A 17,163-nucleotide genomic window follows, 5' to 3' on the forward strand; every position below is an offset into this window, starting at 1 on the left:
TTTACCCAAAAGAAAAGAAGTCGCTGTATCTTGATCCACTCGGAGAAACTAAACAAGGTATCCAAAATTGTTTGGAATCAACAAGGTAAGGATAACTGTTGTTGCTGTTATAACGTTCATAATAAACACAAAAATAACAAGTATGTCATGATTTAAAAACATGTTATTTGTTTTTATTGTACTTGTCTTTCAGGGCGTTCATGCGAGAAAAAAAAAGGATGCAACGTCTCAAGGTGGACTTGTGACACTGTCAAACACCCAAAACAATTGGACGCTACCTCATGTGGAGTCTGCATTGAAAGTACGAGTCTTAACCGTAATGCATACACATATACAAGAATATTGGAAATGTGTTGCAGGGGTGGACATTAACTTCAAAACCAACCGGCCAGTGGGGCCAGTAACTCTGAATATTTACCGGCCCCGCCAAGAATCTACCGGCCCCGCTGGTCAGCTGCCAAAACGAGTCAAAATAACAACTGAACCGTTTTAAATGTAATAAACCTTTATTTTGTACACATTCACAAACATAATAACGTATTCAAGTTTGAATTTATTTGTTCCCTCAACAAAACACGATTTTGTCGTTGCATACTTACGGCATACAACGCAGTACATCACCAACTCCGCTTTGCTGTACTCGAGCCATTGGCTGTGTTCGAGATGAGCCAGTTCTGCGCAGATTAGACCAGCGGTGATCGCGAGCAGCGCATGCCGGTTAGATTTGTGTCCGAATTGACGCCGACTTGCTCTGACGTCATACATACGTAAGCAACGATAACCTTGTGAGATCAAGGCGGCCGCAGATTTTGGAGCAAGGCGCTGCAGTTGCTCTCCCTCGGCTGCAAAACCTAGGGGATGACGGGAAACGCCTGGCTCTCACCTGATCTAAGATCTGATTGGTTCATATTTTGATCCAAACATCCGGTGGTAGAACATGAAATGTTAGTTGGTCACATGTATTCTGTAGATCACGTTACGTTGATGACGACAACTATATAGGCCATAAAGAGAAATGTGTTTTGTTTTCTTTTGTCACGTTTCCTATGAGCACACTGAAGCTACAGCTGATAACTAGGGCCGGGACTTTAACGCGTTAATTACGATTAATTAATTAGAAAAAAATAACGCGTTAAAAAAGAATTAACGCATTTAATCGCAGCTTGCATTTCAAGCAAGGCGGAACCTTTGTCATTGCACGTTTTCCTCGTAGACCGAATATCACTGACGCACACAACAATGCACAGTGGCTAATGGCTACTAAAACGAAATAAAAACAGAAAGAAGTTGCCTTGCTTGTGTAGAGAGTTGAAAATAGCTTTCTAGTAAAATGATGATGACCAGAGGGGCAACTGGTTTCCTGTTCAATAACGTGTGTCTGTGATAAAGAATAGAAAAAGGGACACACATTGAGCTGATGTCAGTTTCACAACAGGAAGGTTTATTCTTGTCTCCAATTTTGACAAAACATGAACAAAGGGTGGCTTAAATCCATTTACAACATCAGATTCAAAATGGATCACAATGAACACATTTATTTCACCAAGATAAACAAAACACAATAGGGTACTCTGTACTTTGTTTTAACTACATTTACAACATCATAAAATTAACTCATTTTTAAATATTTTAATTCTTGTTCAGCATGAACTTATTTATGTGAAATGTATTTCCACTGTTCTTATACAATCTACAACTATATAGAGTGCAATGCTCCTTTAACGGCGTTCACTACTACTGTGCAGTCAGCATTGATCAAACAGTTTCCTTATAACACTCTATAAATGTCTTCATCTTAAACCACAAACTTGTTTTTGTAACCACAACATCAACCAGAAGACTAAAACGTAGCATAAAACCAATTTATCAGAGTGCCTACTTTGTTTTAACTACATTTACAACATCATAAAATTAACTCATTTTTAAATATTTTAATTCTAACCCCCTAACCACAACATCAACCAGAAGACTAAAACGTAGCATAAAACCAATTTATCAGAGTGCCTACCACCTTAAGAGTTCACAGTCCCGAAGTCTCTCACAAGTCCGATTAGCTTCCCCACACACACTCAGTATCCCGCATTAGCCCAGTCCGCTAGCATTAGCATCATTTTACCCGCAGCCTCAACCCACAGTTCAGACACAACTCAGAACGAATCCAATTTCTTTAGCGAGTTGCGCTCATTACCCACATGAACAACATACTCTGTTTGTAAGGTCTGCAGTATACATTCACTTAAATGCCTTTACTAACCTGTGATAAAGAATAGAAAAAGGGACACACATTGAGCTGATGTCAGTTTCACAACAGGAAGGTTTATTCTTCCTCTGTGCCCCAAAACGCTACTCGATACCACTGCGCGTAATGCGCCCTCTAGCGGCTGTATGCGGAATAGCATTGTAAACTGACCGGTACACACATACAATCATAACAACAACCTTTTGGGGGGGGGGGGGGGGGGCTGTTTTCCCCATCTTATTTCTGATACCAGATTTTACTAGAAAGCTATTTTCAACTCTCTACACTCTCCCCCACTTCAAGGAATGGCTCCTGACATTTGTTTCGTCATGTGTGGACCCATCAGTTTATGGGTGCGAAGTTATTGTGGTAGTACGGCTGTGAATAGATGGGGTGAAAGAATGATGGGACGCTGTGTGTCCACATCCAGGGTTGGCTAGCCGAAAGGGTGTTCATATCTGCCCTCCAGTGGCAGTATGATGGCTGACCCAGTACGTTGTACGTGAGTCTTTCCGCTGGTCTCCCCCTCCTTTGTGACCTCCTTACAAAGTCATTTTCTCTGTTTTCTCCATCACTTTCCTCCTTGCCTTTTTCTGCTAACTCCTCAGCTTCTACAACATCTTGTTCTCCCCCATCTTCTGGCCTGTCAAGTGGGCAGAACTCTCTTGCTGTCGCACGTAGCTTGGGCTCACTGTTAGACTTCTGCTTTGGAATGACAGTTTCCTGTTGCTGAGGTTGCTCCTGTTGAATGGCAGGTCCTTGTTGTTGAGGGTTCACGAGTCTGTAGCAGGGAATCTTGCTCCGGAGGCCGTAGTGGTAGGTATAACTACCTTCCTCATCAGAGCTACTTGTCGCTGTTTCATGGACCTTTCCTACAGGTTGTCTTCGCTGTTTTGCTTTTGTCTTTTCTTCCACAGGAAGTTCTTCCTCGAAAGGTAAGTCGTTCACTGGTAGTAGAAGGTTTCTATGAAGAACCTGCATGCCTTTACTACCTCTCTCTGGCTGTACCTTATAGACGGGTCCATCTCCCAGTCTCTCCACCACGCGATGTACCACTTTCTCCCAATATGCGCGCAGTTTTCCTGGCCCTCCTCTCTCTGACAGATTTTTCACCAGTACTCTGTCACCTGGCTGGAGGGTGGCACCTCTTACATGTCTGTCGTACTGCTTCTTGCTTTTGGCTGAGGACTGCCGGCTGTTATTTGCAGCTATTTGGTAAGCAACTCGCATCCTCTCGGCCCACTTTTGAACGAACGTTTGGTGGTTTTGTGCCTCAGTGTCTTTGCCTTGGTGGAAAAGTAGGTCAACTGGTAGCCGTGGAGCCCTGCCATACAAGAGAAAAAATGGAGAGTACCCTGTTGCGTCATGCCTTGTGCAATTGTAGGCATGCACGATCTGGAGGTCTTGGTTGAAGAAGAACTTTTCTCTTTGGAATGCAGCTTCTCTGGGATTGGGGACTCTGCATTCTCCAAGGTCACTGGTGGTCCCCCCCCAGCGACCTCACCCGGTTTCCCGACAGAGTTCCCTTTTGTAAGCAGCCAATAGCTCTGTGTCCCTCTTTTCCACATCGGAAGCAGTGTGAGCAGACGTCGTTTCCTTGGGATACACATTGGTGACATTTCCCTTTAACTTCAGGCTTGGCTGACTGTTTGATGTGGGGAAAAGAGTTGTAAGTGTTTTCGGTCGCCACATTCGCTACTGGTGTGAGGGCTTTCTCCAAACTTTTGGCCAAAGATGACACTTGGGCTGTTAACTCCTGTATCGCATTGCGATTGGCCTGCACCTCTGCCTGCACTTGAGTGGCGTTCTGTTTATCACTGTCCAGCTGGGCTGTGTTGATACTGATTGCTTTTTGTTTGTATACCTGTCCCAACCTGGTTTTCCTCTCGGTGTCCTCCCTCAGTGATCTTGTGATCACCTCAAGTATAAAGTCATCAGTCACATTCATGTCTGAAATATGTGGTTTAAGATCTCGTCTGATGTATGAGCATTTTTCATTCATCCCCTGGTAAAGTGAATGAAGAAACACCCCCTGCACCAGTTTACCATCATATTGAAAGTCTGTACCTTGTTTAGAAGCAAACATTATACGCTGCTTGACCCCCATTAGTCTATACATAAACTGTTGTGGGCTTTCTTTGTCATTTTGCTTTGCGTTACTTAGTTCCTGGAACAATTCAGTGCTGCTTTTATCCCTAAGATGTGCTTTAAGGAACCTTGTTAACTCAGCAAGGGTCAGGGTGTCTTTGGTCATGAGCATATCTTTAAAGGTACCAGGCTTAATTACCTTGAGCACGGTTCTGACGACCTCAGTTTCTGGTACAGCCACAGCATCCCCTTCATCAGAAGCTTGACCACGTTCAACAGTTACCTGGGATGCTTGCAGGTCATCAATGAGGTCACGAAATGCAAGCAGACGAGACATGCCCTGATCTTCGAGGCTCTTCAGTCGTTTACTTCTCAGAAAGTCAACGATAAAGTCAAAGAGCTCCACCTCGGTTGCATCCTCACCGGGAACATCTTCCACCTCTTCTTCTTGACACCAAACTGCAAGTTTATGTAGCAGGTCCCTGTTAGCGGCTCTGGTCAGCTGATGAAGCTGGTTCTGGATCTCCCACTGTAGGTCATGTAGAGTGGCCATGTCTGGATACCTGGCGTCAACCGTCACTACTGTTGTGCATCAGAAGGATATGGATCCTGCGATTCTTGGCTGATTAGCACCTGACCACCATGGTGCTAATCCCGGACGAGCCCCCAGAATTGTTGCCTCCCTAAGATGATGACCAGAGGGGCAACTCTTGGACTGATGCAGGATTTAGGAAACACGTCCGCCTCTTTTCTTAACTTGGAAAATAAAAACTTCCAGACAACAACGGAGTCCGTGTCGCGGACATTTTTCAGAGATCATCTCTGCTGCGGCTGCCCGCCCGGTGGCAACGGGAACTTTACAAAAGTTGCGGTAAGCTATATTTTTAACATTTACGTAACGTCTATGCAGCGCTGAAAGCACCAGACAATAATTTTGTGCCCTAACAGTAGTTTATGAAAGTAGGCAGATAAACGAGAGGCACCTGGCTGCCGCTGGGAGAACGCTCCGTGCTCTCACTACTCTAAACAATCACAAACAAGTCTTAAAGTTGAAAACAGAAGTTTAAGTTAAAACAGAAATACTCTGAAACTTTTCTGATGATTTTCTAAACAATTCTGTCGGGGAATTATGTTTCTGAGACGAGTCGCTGTCTAAACATCACATGCATTACTATCAGGGGCAGCGAGGAACGAGGAAGTTGTGATCAGGCTGGAGATCACACCAGATTCGCTGCTGCAGGCGTGAATCTGCGGGTCTGCACTATCCCCTTATTAACATGACAGCAGAACTTCCCATGTAAGGAAGGTCTGCTCACCTGTTCGTCAGATCATTATTTTCTCGCCATGATCTTTTATCATCCCATCATCCTCCAGTCATCCAACTGGAACCAGTTAGTGTTCCTGATCATTCTCAGAATATGCCACGCCTGCTCTGGTGTTAAAAGTTAGTACATTTAAGTCCTAGATCATATTTGTGCCTGTTCTACTGTCATTTTGAAGGATTATTATTTATGTGTTTTTACTACATTATGAGCAGAAATGCTAATAAAATCTCCCAATTATACAAACAAGTGAAACTGGAAAAATTAGAATCTGGTGCAAAGTCAAATTTATTTCAGTCATTCAACTAGACAGAGAGACCATTTAAAGGCTCAGGAACCATTTGCAGGTGTTTTCTATTTGTAATTATAAATTTTAGTTGATTTGGGTTTTGTTTCATATCACACAGTGACATGTGAATAACTAAAATGCATTTTTTTTATTAAAAGCTTTAGTTTACAGTAATAACCATGTCTAATGTTTGATTCTCTGTCTCATAATTTTAATTAAAAGTTTTACTTTGAGAGCGCATTTTCCTGAACGATTAAAATGCGATTAATCGAGATTAATTAATTACAAAGCCTGTAATTAATTAGATTAATTTTTTTAATCAAGTCCCAGCCCTACTGATAACCTTTACTAATTATTAGTCATGTTTTCATATAGAATATATGATATTCACAAGCACGTGAGGATGTGTTTCAGCTGCTAACAGGCACCAGAATTAAAATTGAACAAGTGTGAATGCTAACGCGATAAATCAGCCATCGTCACCCCCGAGCTACACATGCAAGGAAATCCAAGAGATTCAACTGGCAGAAACAACTGGTTCACACCATAGGTGTTTTTTTCTCTCTCTCTCTCTCTCTCACTCTCACTCTCACTCACACACACACACACACGTAGAGGAAAAGAGCTGAGGAAATGGAGGACACCAAGTAGTTAAAGGAAAAACTACAGCTGAGCCGAGGCGTCTGATCTGAACTGAGAAGCGGCGAGCGGCGGCCGGACTTCGTGAGCGATTCGCTTCGGGCGCTTTTGCGGCCGGTGTGTCCCCGGCATTAAACGCTGGCTTTCAGCCACTCCCCCTGCTGCTTCCGTCTGCTCTCGTCTGTTTTCCAGGCGAGCCGCTGCTCAACTCGAAAACGGCCATTCTCTGCGCCTCCCGTCTTCTATAAACCGCCAAGAATCATTCCACCTACGCACACGCTTCTCTGCTTCATACCGTGTCGAACTGTCTCGCTTCTCCTCACCAGTTTTAAAGCGTTTTGCCAGAGATTTCATTAAGAAATCCAATCCCTGTGGTGGCGCGATCTTCCTGCGTGCTTGTGTGTTTCTAGCGTGATTCCACTTCGTCTTTAAAGGTGCCTTAGGCAGTTTTGAAATTTTATGCTCGCTATTGCCCCCTCAGGCCAAAGGTGTAACTTTAGCTTCAATAGTAGGCTCGTGCACGAGGCGCGCGTGCTATATGTGCACGCTCCCGAACAAAAACAGCTGCGTCAGCCCCGTACCGGTGTAATTTACAGGTTTGCCGGCATGACTTCGACAGAGGTAATAATTGTAAAATATTTAGACCAAATCAATTTGGGCTGCATATTTTCCAGGTTGTGATAGGTGCATGCACAGCAAAGTGAGTTGAGTGAGGAAGCATAATAATACCGATATATGAATACATTATGTATGATGTTGAAAAAAATACTAGTACACAAATTATGCATAAACGTAGGCCCTATTGTAATATTAAAATAATTGCACTGGTAGTTAATAAGCACTTTACTGGTTGCTACTTGACAAGTACAGGCCATTTACTAGAAAAAAAATCATGTGATGGACTGCTACTTTTTTCTTTTACTAGAGTAAAAATACATAGAGGTACTGCTACTATAACTTGAGTGCACCTTTTGTGTACTCTACCCACCTCTGCTTTTCTTTTGCATCCAGGTAAAGATAGTCTTAGCAACATTATTTTCATCAAATGTAAATACACCATTACCTAAATGTTTTATGGATTATTACAGCGAAGCTTTTGTAAAACATGCATTCCATCACATCAACGTGTAAACCTTATTACTTTTCCTTCAAGGAATCCAGTGCATCTCATTACTCCGAAGTTTCTGAAGAGAGTAGTGATTCTGGAGGGGGCAGAGGGAGAGCAGGCAGAGGAGCAGGCAGAAGAGCAGGAAGAGGAGCAGGAAGAGGAACAAGGACAGGAGCAGCCAGAGGGAGAAACATATATGAAAATACAGGCCAGGGGAGAAGCCAGGCTAGAGGAAGAAGAGCTAGAGCTGGACGCATTAGTGAGGAAGACAGAGAACGGGTTGCTCAGATGTCTGCTGACAGAACTGCAGAGTTACAGGTTGGTCTTAATGCAGAACACTAATACATTTCACAATCATAAAGTTTATAAAATAAATGCTGCCTTTCGTTTTCAGGCACAGTTGCAACACCTAAGTATGGATGAAAAAGATGAAGTCCTTCAGATGGTTGTTAGACGTCTGCCAGGAGTGTTACTGGACATTATGGACTATAGACAGGCCACACCAGGACACCCTCCATCAAACCAGGGTCAGCCAGCTTGGTGCACCTGCTCCTACTGCCGAATGATGCCTACAGACCTGGAAAACAAGTGCTGTAGACAGGATCCAGAATGGTGTTTGAGCAGGCGTGCTCATTTTAACCTGTACTGCATGGATGAAGGCATCCTGCGTTTGGCTCAGCAGACGTGGAATGACATTTTGGCTCTGCGTGATAGCCAAGACCCTGGATCAGATAATCGTGAGTACCGTTACTGTGCCTATAGACAGTACACTATTTGGCAATATGGACGTCTTGGCGCTGGCAATCGTAGGGTGATTCCTTCCTGCTGTGTTTGAAGGATTAGAGACAAATACCCTGACCACTTTGGGATTTATATTGGTTATAAAGAAGCCCCCTTCCGCTGAAACAAACATGCAACTCATGACCAACTCAGAAGTTTGACTTACTTTTATTGTTGTTGCAAACTTTTTGTACATATTTACATAAATAAATCTGTAGTGTTCAACTTTGATTGCCATCAGCCTCTGTTTAGGTATCACATAAGTCCTGTAAAAAACAAAAATTACATTTATGTAATTTTCTTCCACAAAAATGGAGAGGAGATTTGGTTATAATCACTACCTGTCCTCTGCGTTGTTGTGTCTGTACCAGTTCAGCTGTAGGAGGAGGGCTGATCCCGGAGAGAGGACCCAGGGCCCTGGGGTCATCAGCCTGAATGCTTCTTCTTTTTGGGAGTCCCCCAGCAGAGCTGAGGCGCTTCTCCAGGATTCTTGTCTGCAGCTCTGGGATGTAGCCGTAGTCTTTGGTCTCCTTTACAGTGTGAACACTGTAACGCTGCGACTTTTTGTTGTAGACTCGTTTGTGTCTAAAAAAATGAATTTAGACATTAGGAAATTATATAAAGGTATTATGAATATATAAAAGCCACCAAGTTTGACTTACGATACTTGGCCTTTGATGTTCACATGCACTGGGCGATGGTTATGGTGGTTGTAGTCTAATGCAGCGAGGAGTGTCCTAGCTTCATAGACACCAAATGAGAATGCAAAGCGTTTCCCGGCGTACATCAAGATGTGATTTTGGAACGACTCCAGCTCAGCAGTGGTCCTGGGGAAAAAAAACAATGTCTGTAGAAGAAATAAATTTTAACTCAGCGCAATATAATATACTTTGTGGTAGGTATTACAACATTACAGATACTGGAATCAGGGCAATACCAATCTAATGTCCTCATGTGTGTAGTTTACAGATAACAAGAACCAATACTAAAAATGTAGAAACTGCAGTATTTTCATCTAAAATATTAATTTTCAGATAAAATTTCATATTAGTGGTTGTTTATTTGTGTTTTACAATTTATCTAAATCTACTTCAATTGTAGCACCAGGCAGAGAAGACAATAAAACCGGTCTTCTGCTTCATTGCATTGTTTGGTGTGGTATAAGTAACTGTTATGGTACTCGTTATTGGAAAGAACTCAGATCCAAGTGCAGAGATTGTATTAGTTAGAAAAAAGCTGCATTGTTGTTTTCCAATTTTGTTTTACTGTTAGTAAGACAATAACTTTACATTTCCACCAAATGTCAGTAATTTACCTAAAGGTGAGCAACTTCTCTATATCCTTTAGCCATCGCTGGTTCAGAACAATCCGTGAAAGCGCCACATGTGCAGCAGATCCATGTGGAATGAGCTCTTTGTCTGGGTTCTCCGCCAAAGGAGCATGAAAGCACCTGCCAAAGCCCCATTCATGCTCTCCAGTCACGTGGTGAAGTACACCCTTCCAGACATCCTAAAAACACACAAAGTAGAAAATACAAACATTTACATCGTGAGTAGAAAAAGATAATGAACCATGGCAGCAAATATAAACAAAAACATTACATTAGTGGATGACTGTATACATGAATACTGTGTTTGTACAAACCATAAACTCTTCTCTGGTGCTTGTGTGCTGACAAGCATACCAAAAATGGTTAACAATGTCCTTGATCCATCCAAGTATAAGCTTTTGACCAGAAATTATTCCAACCTGTTTGAAGGCAAGAAAAACTAGTAATTAAAATAAAGTCTGAACAAGCCAGGATTATTACCATCATAATACATTTTGACATACAGCATGAAGTTTCTTTGTCAGATTTTTTGCGGCGTGCCAGACATCAAGCGAATGGGTAATAGCCTGATCCTTATATCTGCCCCGTTCTGGATCTGGTCAGAAAAAATTAAAAACAGTCTTTTAACAATCTGGTTTCCAATTACCAGTAAAAACTCTGAAGTTTTGTGAAAATCTTACGCATGAGGGCAGCAATTTGTACATGGGCATCAGTCACAATCTCCTTGATGTTCACCTCCTTTGTGAGACTGTCAAATGTCTGTATAAAGGCAGCCTTCTCCATGACCCCACTTTTATAGCCAACCCATCTTTTGTCCACATTGACAACAATGATGATGTCCATGGTGTCTAGATCCATCGTTGTGTATGTACAGCACATTGCTGAGTGACCTTTTTTTTTAAGAGATACAGAAAATTGTAAAATAACAATGAAAAGAAATATTTCAACTGATCTTAAAATTAAATTTCAAAAAGCTTGTTCGTTACCTGGAGAGTCCATCCTCCCGTCAGCTAAAAAAGAAACACAGAAATATAAGCATGTAATGAATATGAGCCTTTACAAGTAAACATATTTAGTTACCAAGAGCAACCACGCGGTCTTTTGACTGCAGTTTCTTGATGATGGCATTCCTCTTCTCCTCCCAAAACTGCTGTATTGATTTTAAACTGTAGGTACCCTGGACTGAGTAGAAGGTTTTGGATGTCACCATGCGGATATTCATGAATCTGAACAGGAGAGCGATCTTGGAGAAGTTGTTCCCTGTCAGCAGAATGTTTGTTGACAACATGAAATCTCCTCCTTGCATCCCATATTTCAGCTTTGGCTGGCTGTTCCAACTCCATAATTTATGTTCACGTGGGCAAAACTGTATTAAAATACAAACAAAACCAAAAAAAAGTGGAAATGGCGCTTCACACATATTTCACATTCCTACAGTTGTACTGCTTCCTCATTAACATAAGTGGCAAGCATTAGAACATAAACTCACCCACTCAATTATCAAAGCTGTACCTCTCGGACGTGACTTTACATGAAAAGGAGGATGGCCATCACAATATGTGCCTGTGCTGTGGTCACTGTAGTGGCATTTACTGAGAGGCAGTTGGAGGAAATTGGCCATCTGGAGCAAGCTTTTGCTGTATGCTATGCACGCTTGCTGGTTTATGAGGTCACTTTCAACAAGCACTTGATCGTGTATTGGGAAAACTGGAATGGATGCTGCTGATGGTGCTTCTAAATTCTCTTCCAAATCTGCCTCCACACAATCAGCAATGTCAAATACAGCTTCCTCCAGGCCAATGCTAGGAAGTTGGTCAACTTCATCCTGTGAGACACACCTAGTGCACAAGATTTTTTTATATATATAATCAGTGAATAGAAAGTGAGAGTGGGGATGTTACTACTTATTTAAAAAATTCAATTATGAAACATACCTTATTGATATTGGAGGTACATAATCTGAGTCATACGGGTCTAAAGCTCCTTCTCCTTCAAACTCTAATCTGGAATTAAATACAGCAGCAAAATATGACAATATATACTGACATATATCATTTCAATGACAATAATTTGTTACTTACAAACTGTTTTCCAAACTATTGGCTCTTTCCTCGTCTAAATAGTCCACTTTCAGCTCCATCGATTTGATGCTACAAAAACAAACAGAATACATTAATTATGAAAACAGAGGGTATGCATCAAATGATTAAAAGCCCTGCATATTTACCTTTCCTCCAACAATTCTACCTCTTGATCTGCTTTTAGAGGTTCAACTCCTGCGATCTGGAAGTCATCCCTGTTGACAAGTACACAGTATTTATTTTATTTGATGTGGAGAACAATTATCTGACATATGAGTTGCATTTTGTTTACAAGTGAACTTACCTATCAGATTCCCCTGCAGTTACTGAACTGGGGCGACAAGGACCTGCAAACACTGCTGTAGATGGCCCACGTGGTGTTGATGTAAGTGGTCCCTTTTATGAAGCGTGCTTCTCATAACTAAAAAAGTAAAGCAACTTTTAATACTCCATTCATGTGTACACGTTAACAATTGAGATTCTGTTATATAAACAACAGATTTGATTAGCGACGCAGTTTTACAAAGTTTAGACTTCTTTTACACAATTCTAGTACATTACACTAACAATATACTGTAATTTCCGGCCTAAAAGCCACTATTATTTCCCTGTGCTTTGAAGCCTGCAGCAAATATCATGGTGCGGCTCTAAACTTGCAGGCACGTTCACCCGTGTTTAAAATTCATTTTTGTGAATTAAAACAACAACGAAAAAATTCCGTGTAGCGTCTTTCTGTCTAATTATCTTGTGTTATGGCCAAACATGCGCTGTGCGCCAGCTTGTATTTGGGTGCTGGTGTGTAGAAAACACTTTTTTTTTTGCTGATGCGGCTGGAAATAGGTAATCTGATGTGTAGACGCTAGACAAGCAGCCTATAAATGTTATGATATACGGAAACCCCCCAGCTTACTTTGAAAGCATCCACAGCCCTTTCCCCACACGTGTTTAGTAATAATTTCTTACCTTTTCAGCAAAAATGATGCCAGCTGCGGGTGTGTTTTCATCCTGAGAGACTTTCTCAGCATTTTCCACTCCTCAAATGCTGGACCGATATTTATCCTCGTTCGTTGCCTTCGGCGATCATACTCGAGTTTTGCCCGTTTACCTGCGCTGGAATACACTCTTCTTGGTTTCTTTGACTTGTTTGGGGTCTGGGCTGGAGTTCCGCTAGTGCTTGAAGCAGCTCTCTTCTTGTTCTTTGCTGAATCCATGCTAGCTAAACCACCTCTCGCTCTGCCGCTAAGCTATCGCTAGTAAACAAACGCTGCGGGGATAGGCCTGAGCGTGAACGCGCATGAAGTCATCACGCATTACGCTGCCTCTGGAAGACCCAGGAAGACCCGGGGGAAGCCTGCCTGCTGGACCCGAGCAAAATCTTATTTTTGATTTTAAAGACCTATAGAGACAATCACAGTAAAATGCCAGGGCTCATTCTACAGAACCAGGGCATTGCAGGAGAATGTTTTAAGAAGAAATGTTTTATTTCTATACATGTTCTGGCTGTAAAACTTGCCTATAGTCCCTTTAATAGTGAACTTATAGTTCACGTGACTATGAGTAGAATCGTGCAGTACGTGCACGAATCGTACAAGTGCAGTACGTGGCTAGAGGCGCGCAGGTTCACGCGCACGAAACGAAAACGGCGGCTTCCTACAGGGCGGGGCCATGATGTAGGTGAAAGCCGGTGTGTAAATGACAAATAAAGCTTGGGCGCCACCCGGGCGGTAAGTCGTCAAGTATTTACCGCCCGACGAGAAAATTTAGCGCCATTGGCGCTCGGGCGCTTTAAAGGTCCACCCCTGGTGTTGTAATAAATGTTAATGACAGGAAAAGGAATATAAGACAATTACACAAGAGAATAAAGAAATTGATTCAAAAAAACACATTTCTATAAAATAACATTTACGATATTAGCCTATTTAGTCATCTTAGAATCTCTTTTTCAGTTTGCCGAAAAGATCTTGCAAAAAGAGTCAATAGACTTTCCATCTACAAAAAAGGCCGTGAATACACAGGCTGCAAATTGCCACCACTCTCCTCCTAGAGACAGGTAACTAATTTTCCACCATTCAGTGTTCTGACATCATGAATATTTTCATCATGATGGCTGTAGAAACAAACGATATAGTTGTTTGAATGAAGTAATAAGAGCAGTAGGTAGTATAGTCCATGTGCTACTTTTTCACTTTTTAAAACAGATGACCTGACAAACATCTGTCATTTCTGCGGGGAAGAAGAGCATGAAACTGACAATAAATGGGTAATGTCATCATGAAAGACTGCTAAATGTTATGATCAATTCCCATAAATGAAATTTTAACATTGGGATTTGTATTTTTTTTTTTACAGATTCAGTGTGAGATGTGTTTGCGGTGGTTCCACCAGCTCTGCTTGAAAAGCCCACCACCAGAAGACGTGTTTATTTGTTTCGCTTGTACATAATTGACACTAAAGGTGCACAGCTAGTGTTCTTATGGCACACATAGTTGAGAACACACATATCTACATGTATAGATGTAGATGTTAAATTAAGAAGTCTAAAAAAAAGAAAATGTTCTCCAAAGTTTCTGTAGTTATTAGTTATACTGTGACTTATTTTGCAAATAAAGTATTTCGTGATAACAACGCCAATGTGCATTATTGAGGGGGGGGGGGGGGCACATTTTGGCAGCCGAGGCCACACAGCCTGATAAAATCTGTATCCCTCCTTAACTTTTGCTGTGAAGAAACCCTCTGCAACGTTACTGTAGTTATTGGTTATACTGTGATTGATTTTGCAAATAAACTATTTCGTGATAACAACTCCAACAAAAACAAAGTGTAAACCGAGTGTAAATTCATCGGACAGCTATGTGTTTCCATGATCACGTCTGGTTTTACAGTATTATAGTATCAAAGTATTTTTCTATACAGTGTTCCCAGCAGGTTATTCCACACGGCACATTACAATGTCACGAAACTAATATTAAATTAATAGAGCCTGCTGTTTCCCAGCTTTTACTCTTTATTGCGTCGACTGTAGATCAGTGACAAGTAGCGTACAGAACGGAGCTGGGCAAGTGGCTCCTCCTACTTTGCGTGCTCCCGTGAATGGGGGAAACAATTTTTAACTGGGGTAACTACTTTGGCACAACACCGGTTGTAGCTAGGTTGCTACCTCCGTTAGCTTAGCTCCCACCTCCGCGTTAGCTTTGGGTTAGATTGTAGCAACATTAGCTTCAGTTCGACATTTGATCACAGCCTTACAGCCCCACCCTCAGCTCCACCTCTCTTCCCTTTTGTGTAGCCTACATCACATCATTCTGGGCCATTTTCTGAATCTAAATTAACTCCAAAATATCTAAACTGGACTACTTCACTTGCTAAGAGTGATTATAGCATCCACTTTGGGAGATTGAATCAGTCTTTATTTGTTTATAGAAATTGTTCTACATTTCACATCACACAGGGGCCTTTACGTCACCTTTATTTACCATAAATGGCTAAAACTGGTCCTGTTCTGCCACAATAATCACGTAATTTATGCTAATTCTAAAGCTCTTCCCCTCGGTACCCGCTGGTTTTCTTACCTGCCCTGTGTGAGCTGCTCTGTGGTTTCCAGCTCATATCCGACAGTCTGCGCTGGCCACCGAGCCCTTCCTCGAACGGGGCCATGGCTTCTTGAACCTTCGCGATGATTTCTCTAGCAGTAGCTACTTGCCTGGTGACAAACTCCATCAGAGACTCTCCTGAATACATGTTTAATATTCACCTCACAAGGCTAAACAATAAACTAAAGTTGCTAACGGTCTTCTTCTTCTTCTGTTCCTTCCTCTTGTCCACGAGGCTGAAGTTAGGTTCCGTTCCCGACGATTCGGGAAATGGCTAAAAGGCACACACGCTAAAAGGGGCAATTTTGTTTGAAAACGGGAACGCCGCCTGTTAGCAGAGTGTCGTTGTACGCAGCGGTCATTCCAAACATCCCAAGCGGAGTCCCAGGTTAAAAGGTAGGAAATAAACGATAGAAACAGACCTTCTTGTTTCAATGGGCTTTCACTCGAGCTAGCAACTTTGCAGACACCAATGCTCCCCTCTTAGTGGTGCATCTTCTTCTTCGTGTTTAATGGCGGGTGGCACCCAACTTCTAGGCGCATTTCCGCCACCTACTGTGCTGGAGGGTGACGCCGGGGACACACCGGCCGCGGAAGCGCCGCGAAGCGCCGAGAAGCGAATCGCTCACGAAATTCGGCCGCTGCTCGCCGCTCCTCAGTTCAGATCAGACGCGCCCCAGTCGAGGCGCGCCTCGGCTCAGCTGTAGTTTTTCTTTTAAACACTCGGTGTCCTCCATTTCCTCTCTGCCTTTCCTCAGCTCTTTTCCTCTACGTGTGTGTGTGTGTGTGTGTGTGTGTGTGTGTGTGTGTGTGTGTGTGTGTGTGTGTGTGTGTGTGTGTGTGTGTGTGTGTGTGTGTCTGAACCTATGGTATGAGTTGTTTCTGCCAGTTGAATCTCTTGGAACCCGCTCCAATTCTGCAGCTGTATCCTAGCAGTTTCTCTTAAATGGGTACGTAAATAACCGTGTTTTTCGGGGGTCGTACAGCTCCTTGTGTTTCTCAACTTCCATAATTCATTTAAAGTCATCCATCCTAACTGCTTGCCTCAGACTTTCTGCCTCTCTGTCCTGTTTGCTCCGGTGAAAAGACACCCAAACCCCCCCCCCCCCCCCCTTCACGTGGTCACACACGCACACAAGTTCGATGTGTGTGTATGTGTGTGCGTGTTCGTGTGGTTTTTCTGCAGTGTCTGTTTACGAACACATTTGACTATTGCGGAGTTTTATTTTGAAATGCTTTATTTTGTTAACTTTACCGGCCTGCCTCTTGTGTCTACGTTTGACTTCCTGCCAGAATTGACGCGATTCACCCGCGGCTCGCGAAAAAAATAGAGCCAACGCCGAAATGATCGCTGCACGGCGCGGGCTAGAGCGCCGGCGCGCCGGCGCGAGGCGCTTCGCGGCGCTTCGGCGGCCCATGTGGTCTATAGAATAGCTTAACAAGGGCGCCGAATGAAGGCGGTCCCATTTTCGCGGCGCTTCCGCGGCCAGTGTGTCCCCGGCCTCAGTCGGAGAAAGAGCGTAAAAAAAAAAAAACTAAATTCTATTCAACAAACCACAGTGTTTTAGATACTCAATAACCAACCAGTGTTGGGAACGTTACTATAAAAAAGTAATTAGTTATAGTTACTGATTACTTTGTCAAAAAAGTAACTCAGTTACTAACTGAGTTACAAGATCATAAAAGTAACTAATTAC

General features: G+C 42.6%; 3 protein-coding genes across 8 annotated transcripts in view; 1 reads left to right on the forward strand and 2 right to left on the reverse strand.

Moving 5' to 3' along the window:
- Nucleotides 1-16,571, reverse strand: part of LOC139061561 (zinc finger protein 846-like) — a 52,542-nt gene extending 35,971 nt beyond the window's left edge. For both annotated transcript variants that reach the window (XM_070555140.1, XM_070555139.1), the window contains exon 1: nt 15,446-16,571. In XM_070555140.1, coding sequence (XP_070411241.1) covers nt 15,446-15,614 — 169 coding nt within the window. In that variant the 5' untranslated portion in view covers nt 15,615-16,571. The remainder of the gene's footprint in view (nt 1-15,445) is intronic.
- On the forward strand, nt 7,683-8,520 carry LOC139071702 (uncharacterized). Its single transcript, XM_070554573.1, has 2 exons — nt 7,683-8,003; nt 8,080-8,520. Exons 1-2 carry the CDS (start codon nt 7,683-7,685, stop codon nt 8,518-8,520), a joined length of 762 nt encoding a protein of 253 aa, XP_070410674.1.
- Nucleotides 8,618-14,519, reverse strand: LOC129165300 (uncharacterized). Of its 5 annotated transcripts, none has more exons than XM_070555134.1 (13): nt 12,840-14,498; nt 12,181-12,297; nt 11,877-12,091; nt 11,730-11,798; nt 11,285-11,633; nt 10,876-11,161; nt 10,782-10,805; nt 10,476-10,685; nt 10,299-10,390; nt 10,110-10,214; nt 9,781-9,974; nt 9,128-9,292; nt 8,618-9,050 (listed from the first exon to the last, which is right to left on the reverse strand). In XM_070555134.1, the coding sequence occupies exons 3-13, from the start codon at nt 11,966-11,968 to the stop codon at nt 8,714-8,716; spliced, it is 1,923 nt and encodes a 640-aa protein (XP_070411235.1). In that variant the 5' UTR covers nt 11,969-12,091; nt 12,181-12,297; nt 12,840-14,498; the 3' UTR covers nt 8,618-8,713. The 5 variants fall into 5 exon arrangements, 4 of the variants coding, with proteins under 4 accessions (XP_070411235.1, XP_070411236.1, XP_070411237.1 ...); XM_070555135.1 differs by having other exon boundaries at nt 11,877-11,945; nt 12,023-12,091; nt 12,181-14,495; XM_070555136.1 differs by having other exon boundaries at nt 8,618-8,731; nt 8,807-9,050; nt 12,181-14,494.
- Nucleotides 16,572-17,163: the final 592 nt, after the last annotated feature.

The sequence above is a fragment of the Nothobranchius furzeri genome, chromosome 9 (assembly GCF_043380555.1).
Source record: "Nothobranchius furzeri strain GRZ-AD chromosome 9, NfurGRZ-RIMD1, whole genome shotgun sequence".
NCBI lineage: Eukaryota > Metazoa > Chordata > Actinopteri > Cyprinodontiformes > Nothobranchiidae > Nothobranchius > Nothobranchius furzeri.

Bases quoted from the DNA above. Each gene is read 5' to 3' on its own strand.
- LOC139071702 (XM_070554573.1), top strand. From the start codon at position 7,683: ATGCATTCCATCACATCAACGTGTAAACCTTATTACTTTTCCTTCAAG. The intron at 8,004-8,079 runs GTTGGTCTTAAT...TTTCGTTTTCAG, and splicing joins ACAGAACTGCAGAGTTACAG to GCACAGTTGCAACACCTAAG.
- LOC129165300 (XM_070555134.1), bottom strand. From the start codon at position 11,968: ATGTATTCTGTTTGTTTTTGTAGCATCAAATCGATGGAGCTGAAAGTG. The intron at 11,634-11,729 runs GTATGTTTCATA...CTTGTGCACTAG, and splicing joins GTACCTCCAATATCAATAAG to GTGTGTCTCACAGGATGAAG. The intron at 10,806-10,875 runs GTAACTAAATAT...TTTCTTTTTTAG, and splicing joins AGACCGCGTGGTTGCTCTTG to CTGACGGGAGGATGGACTCT.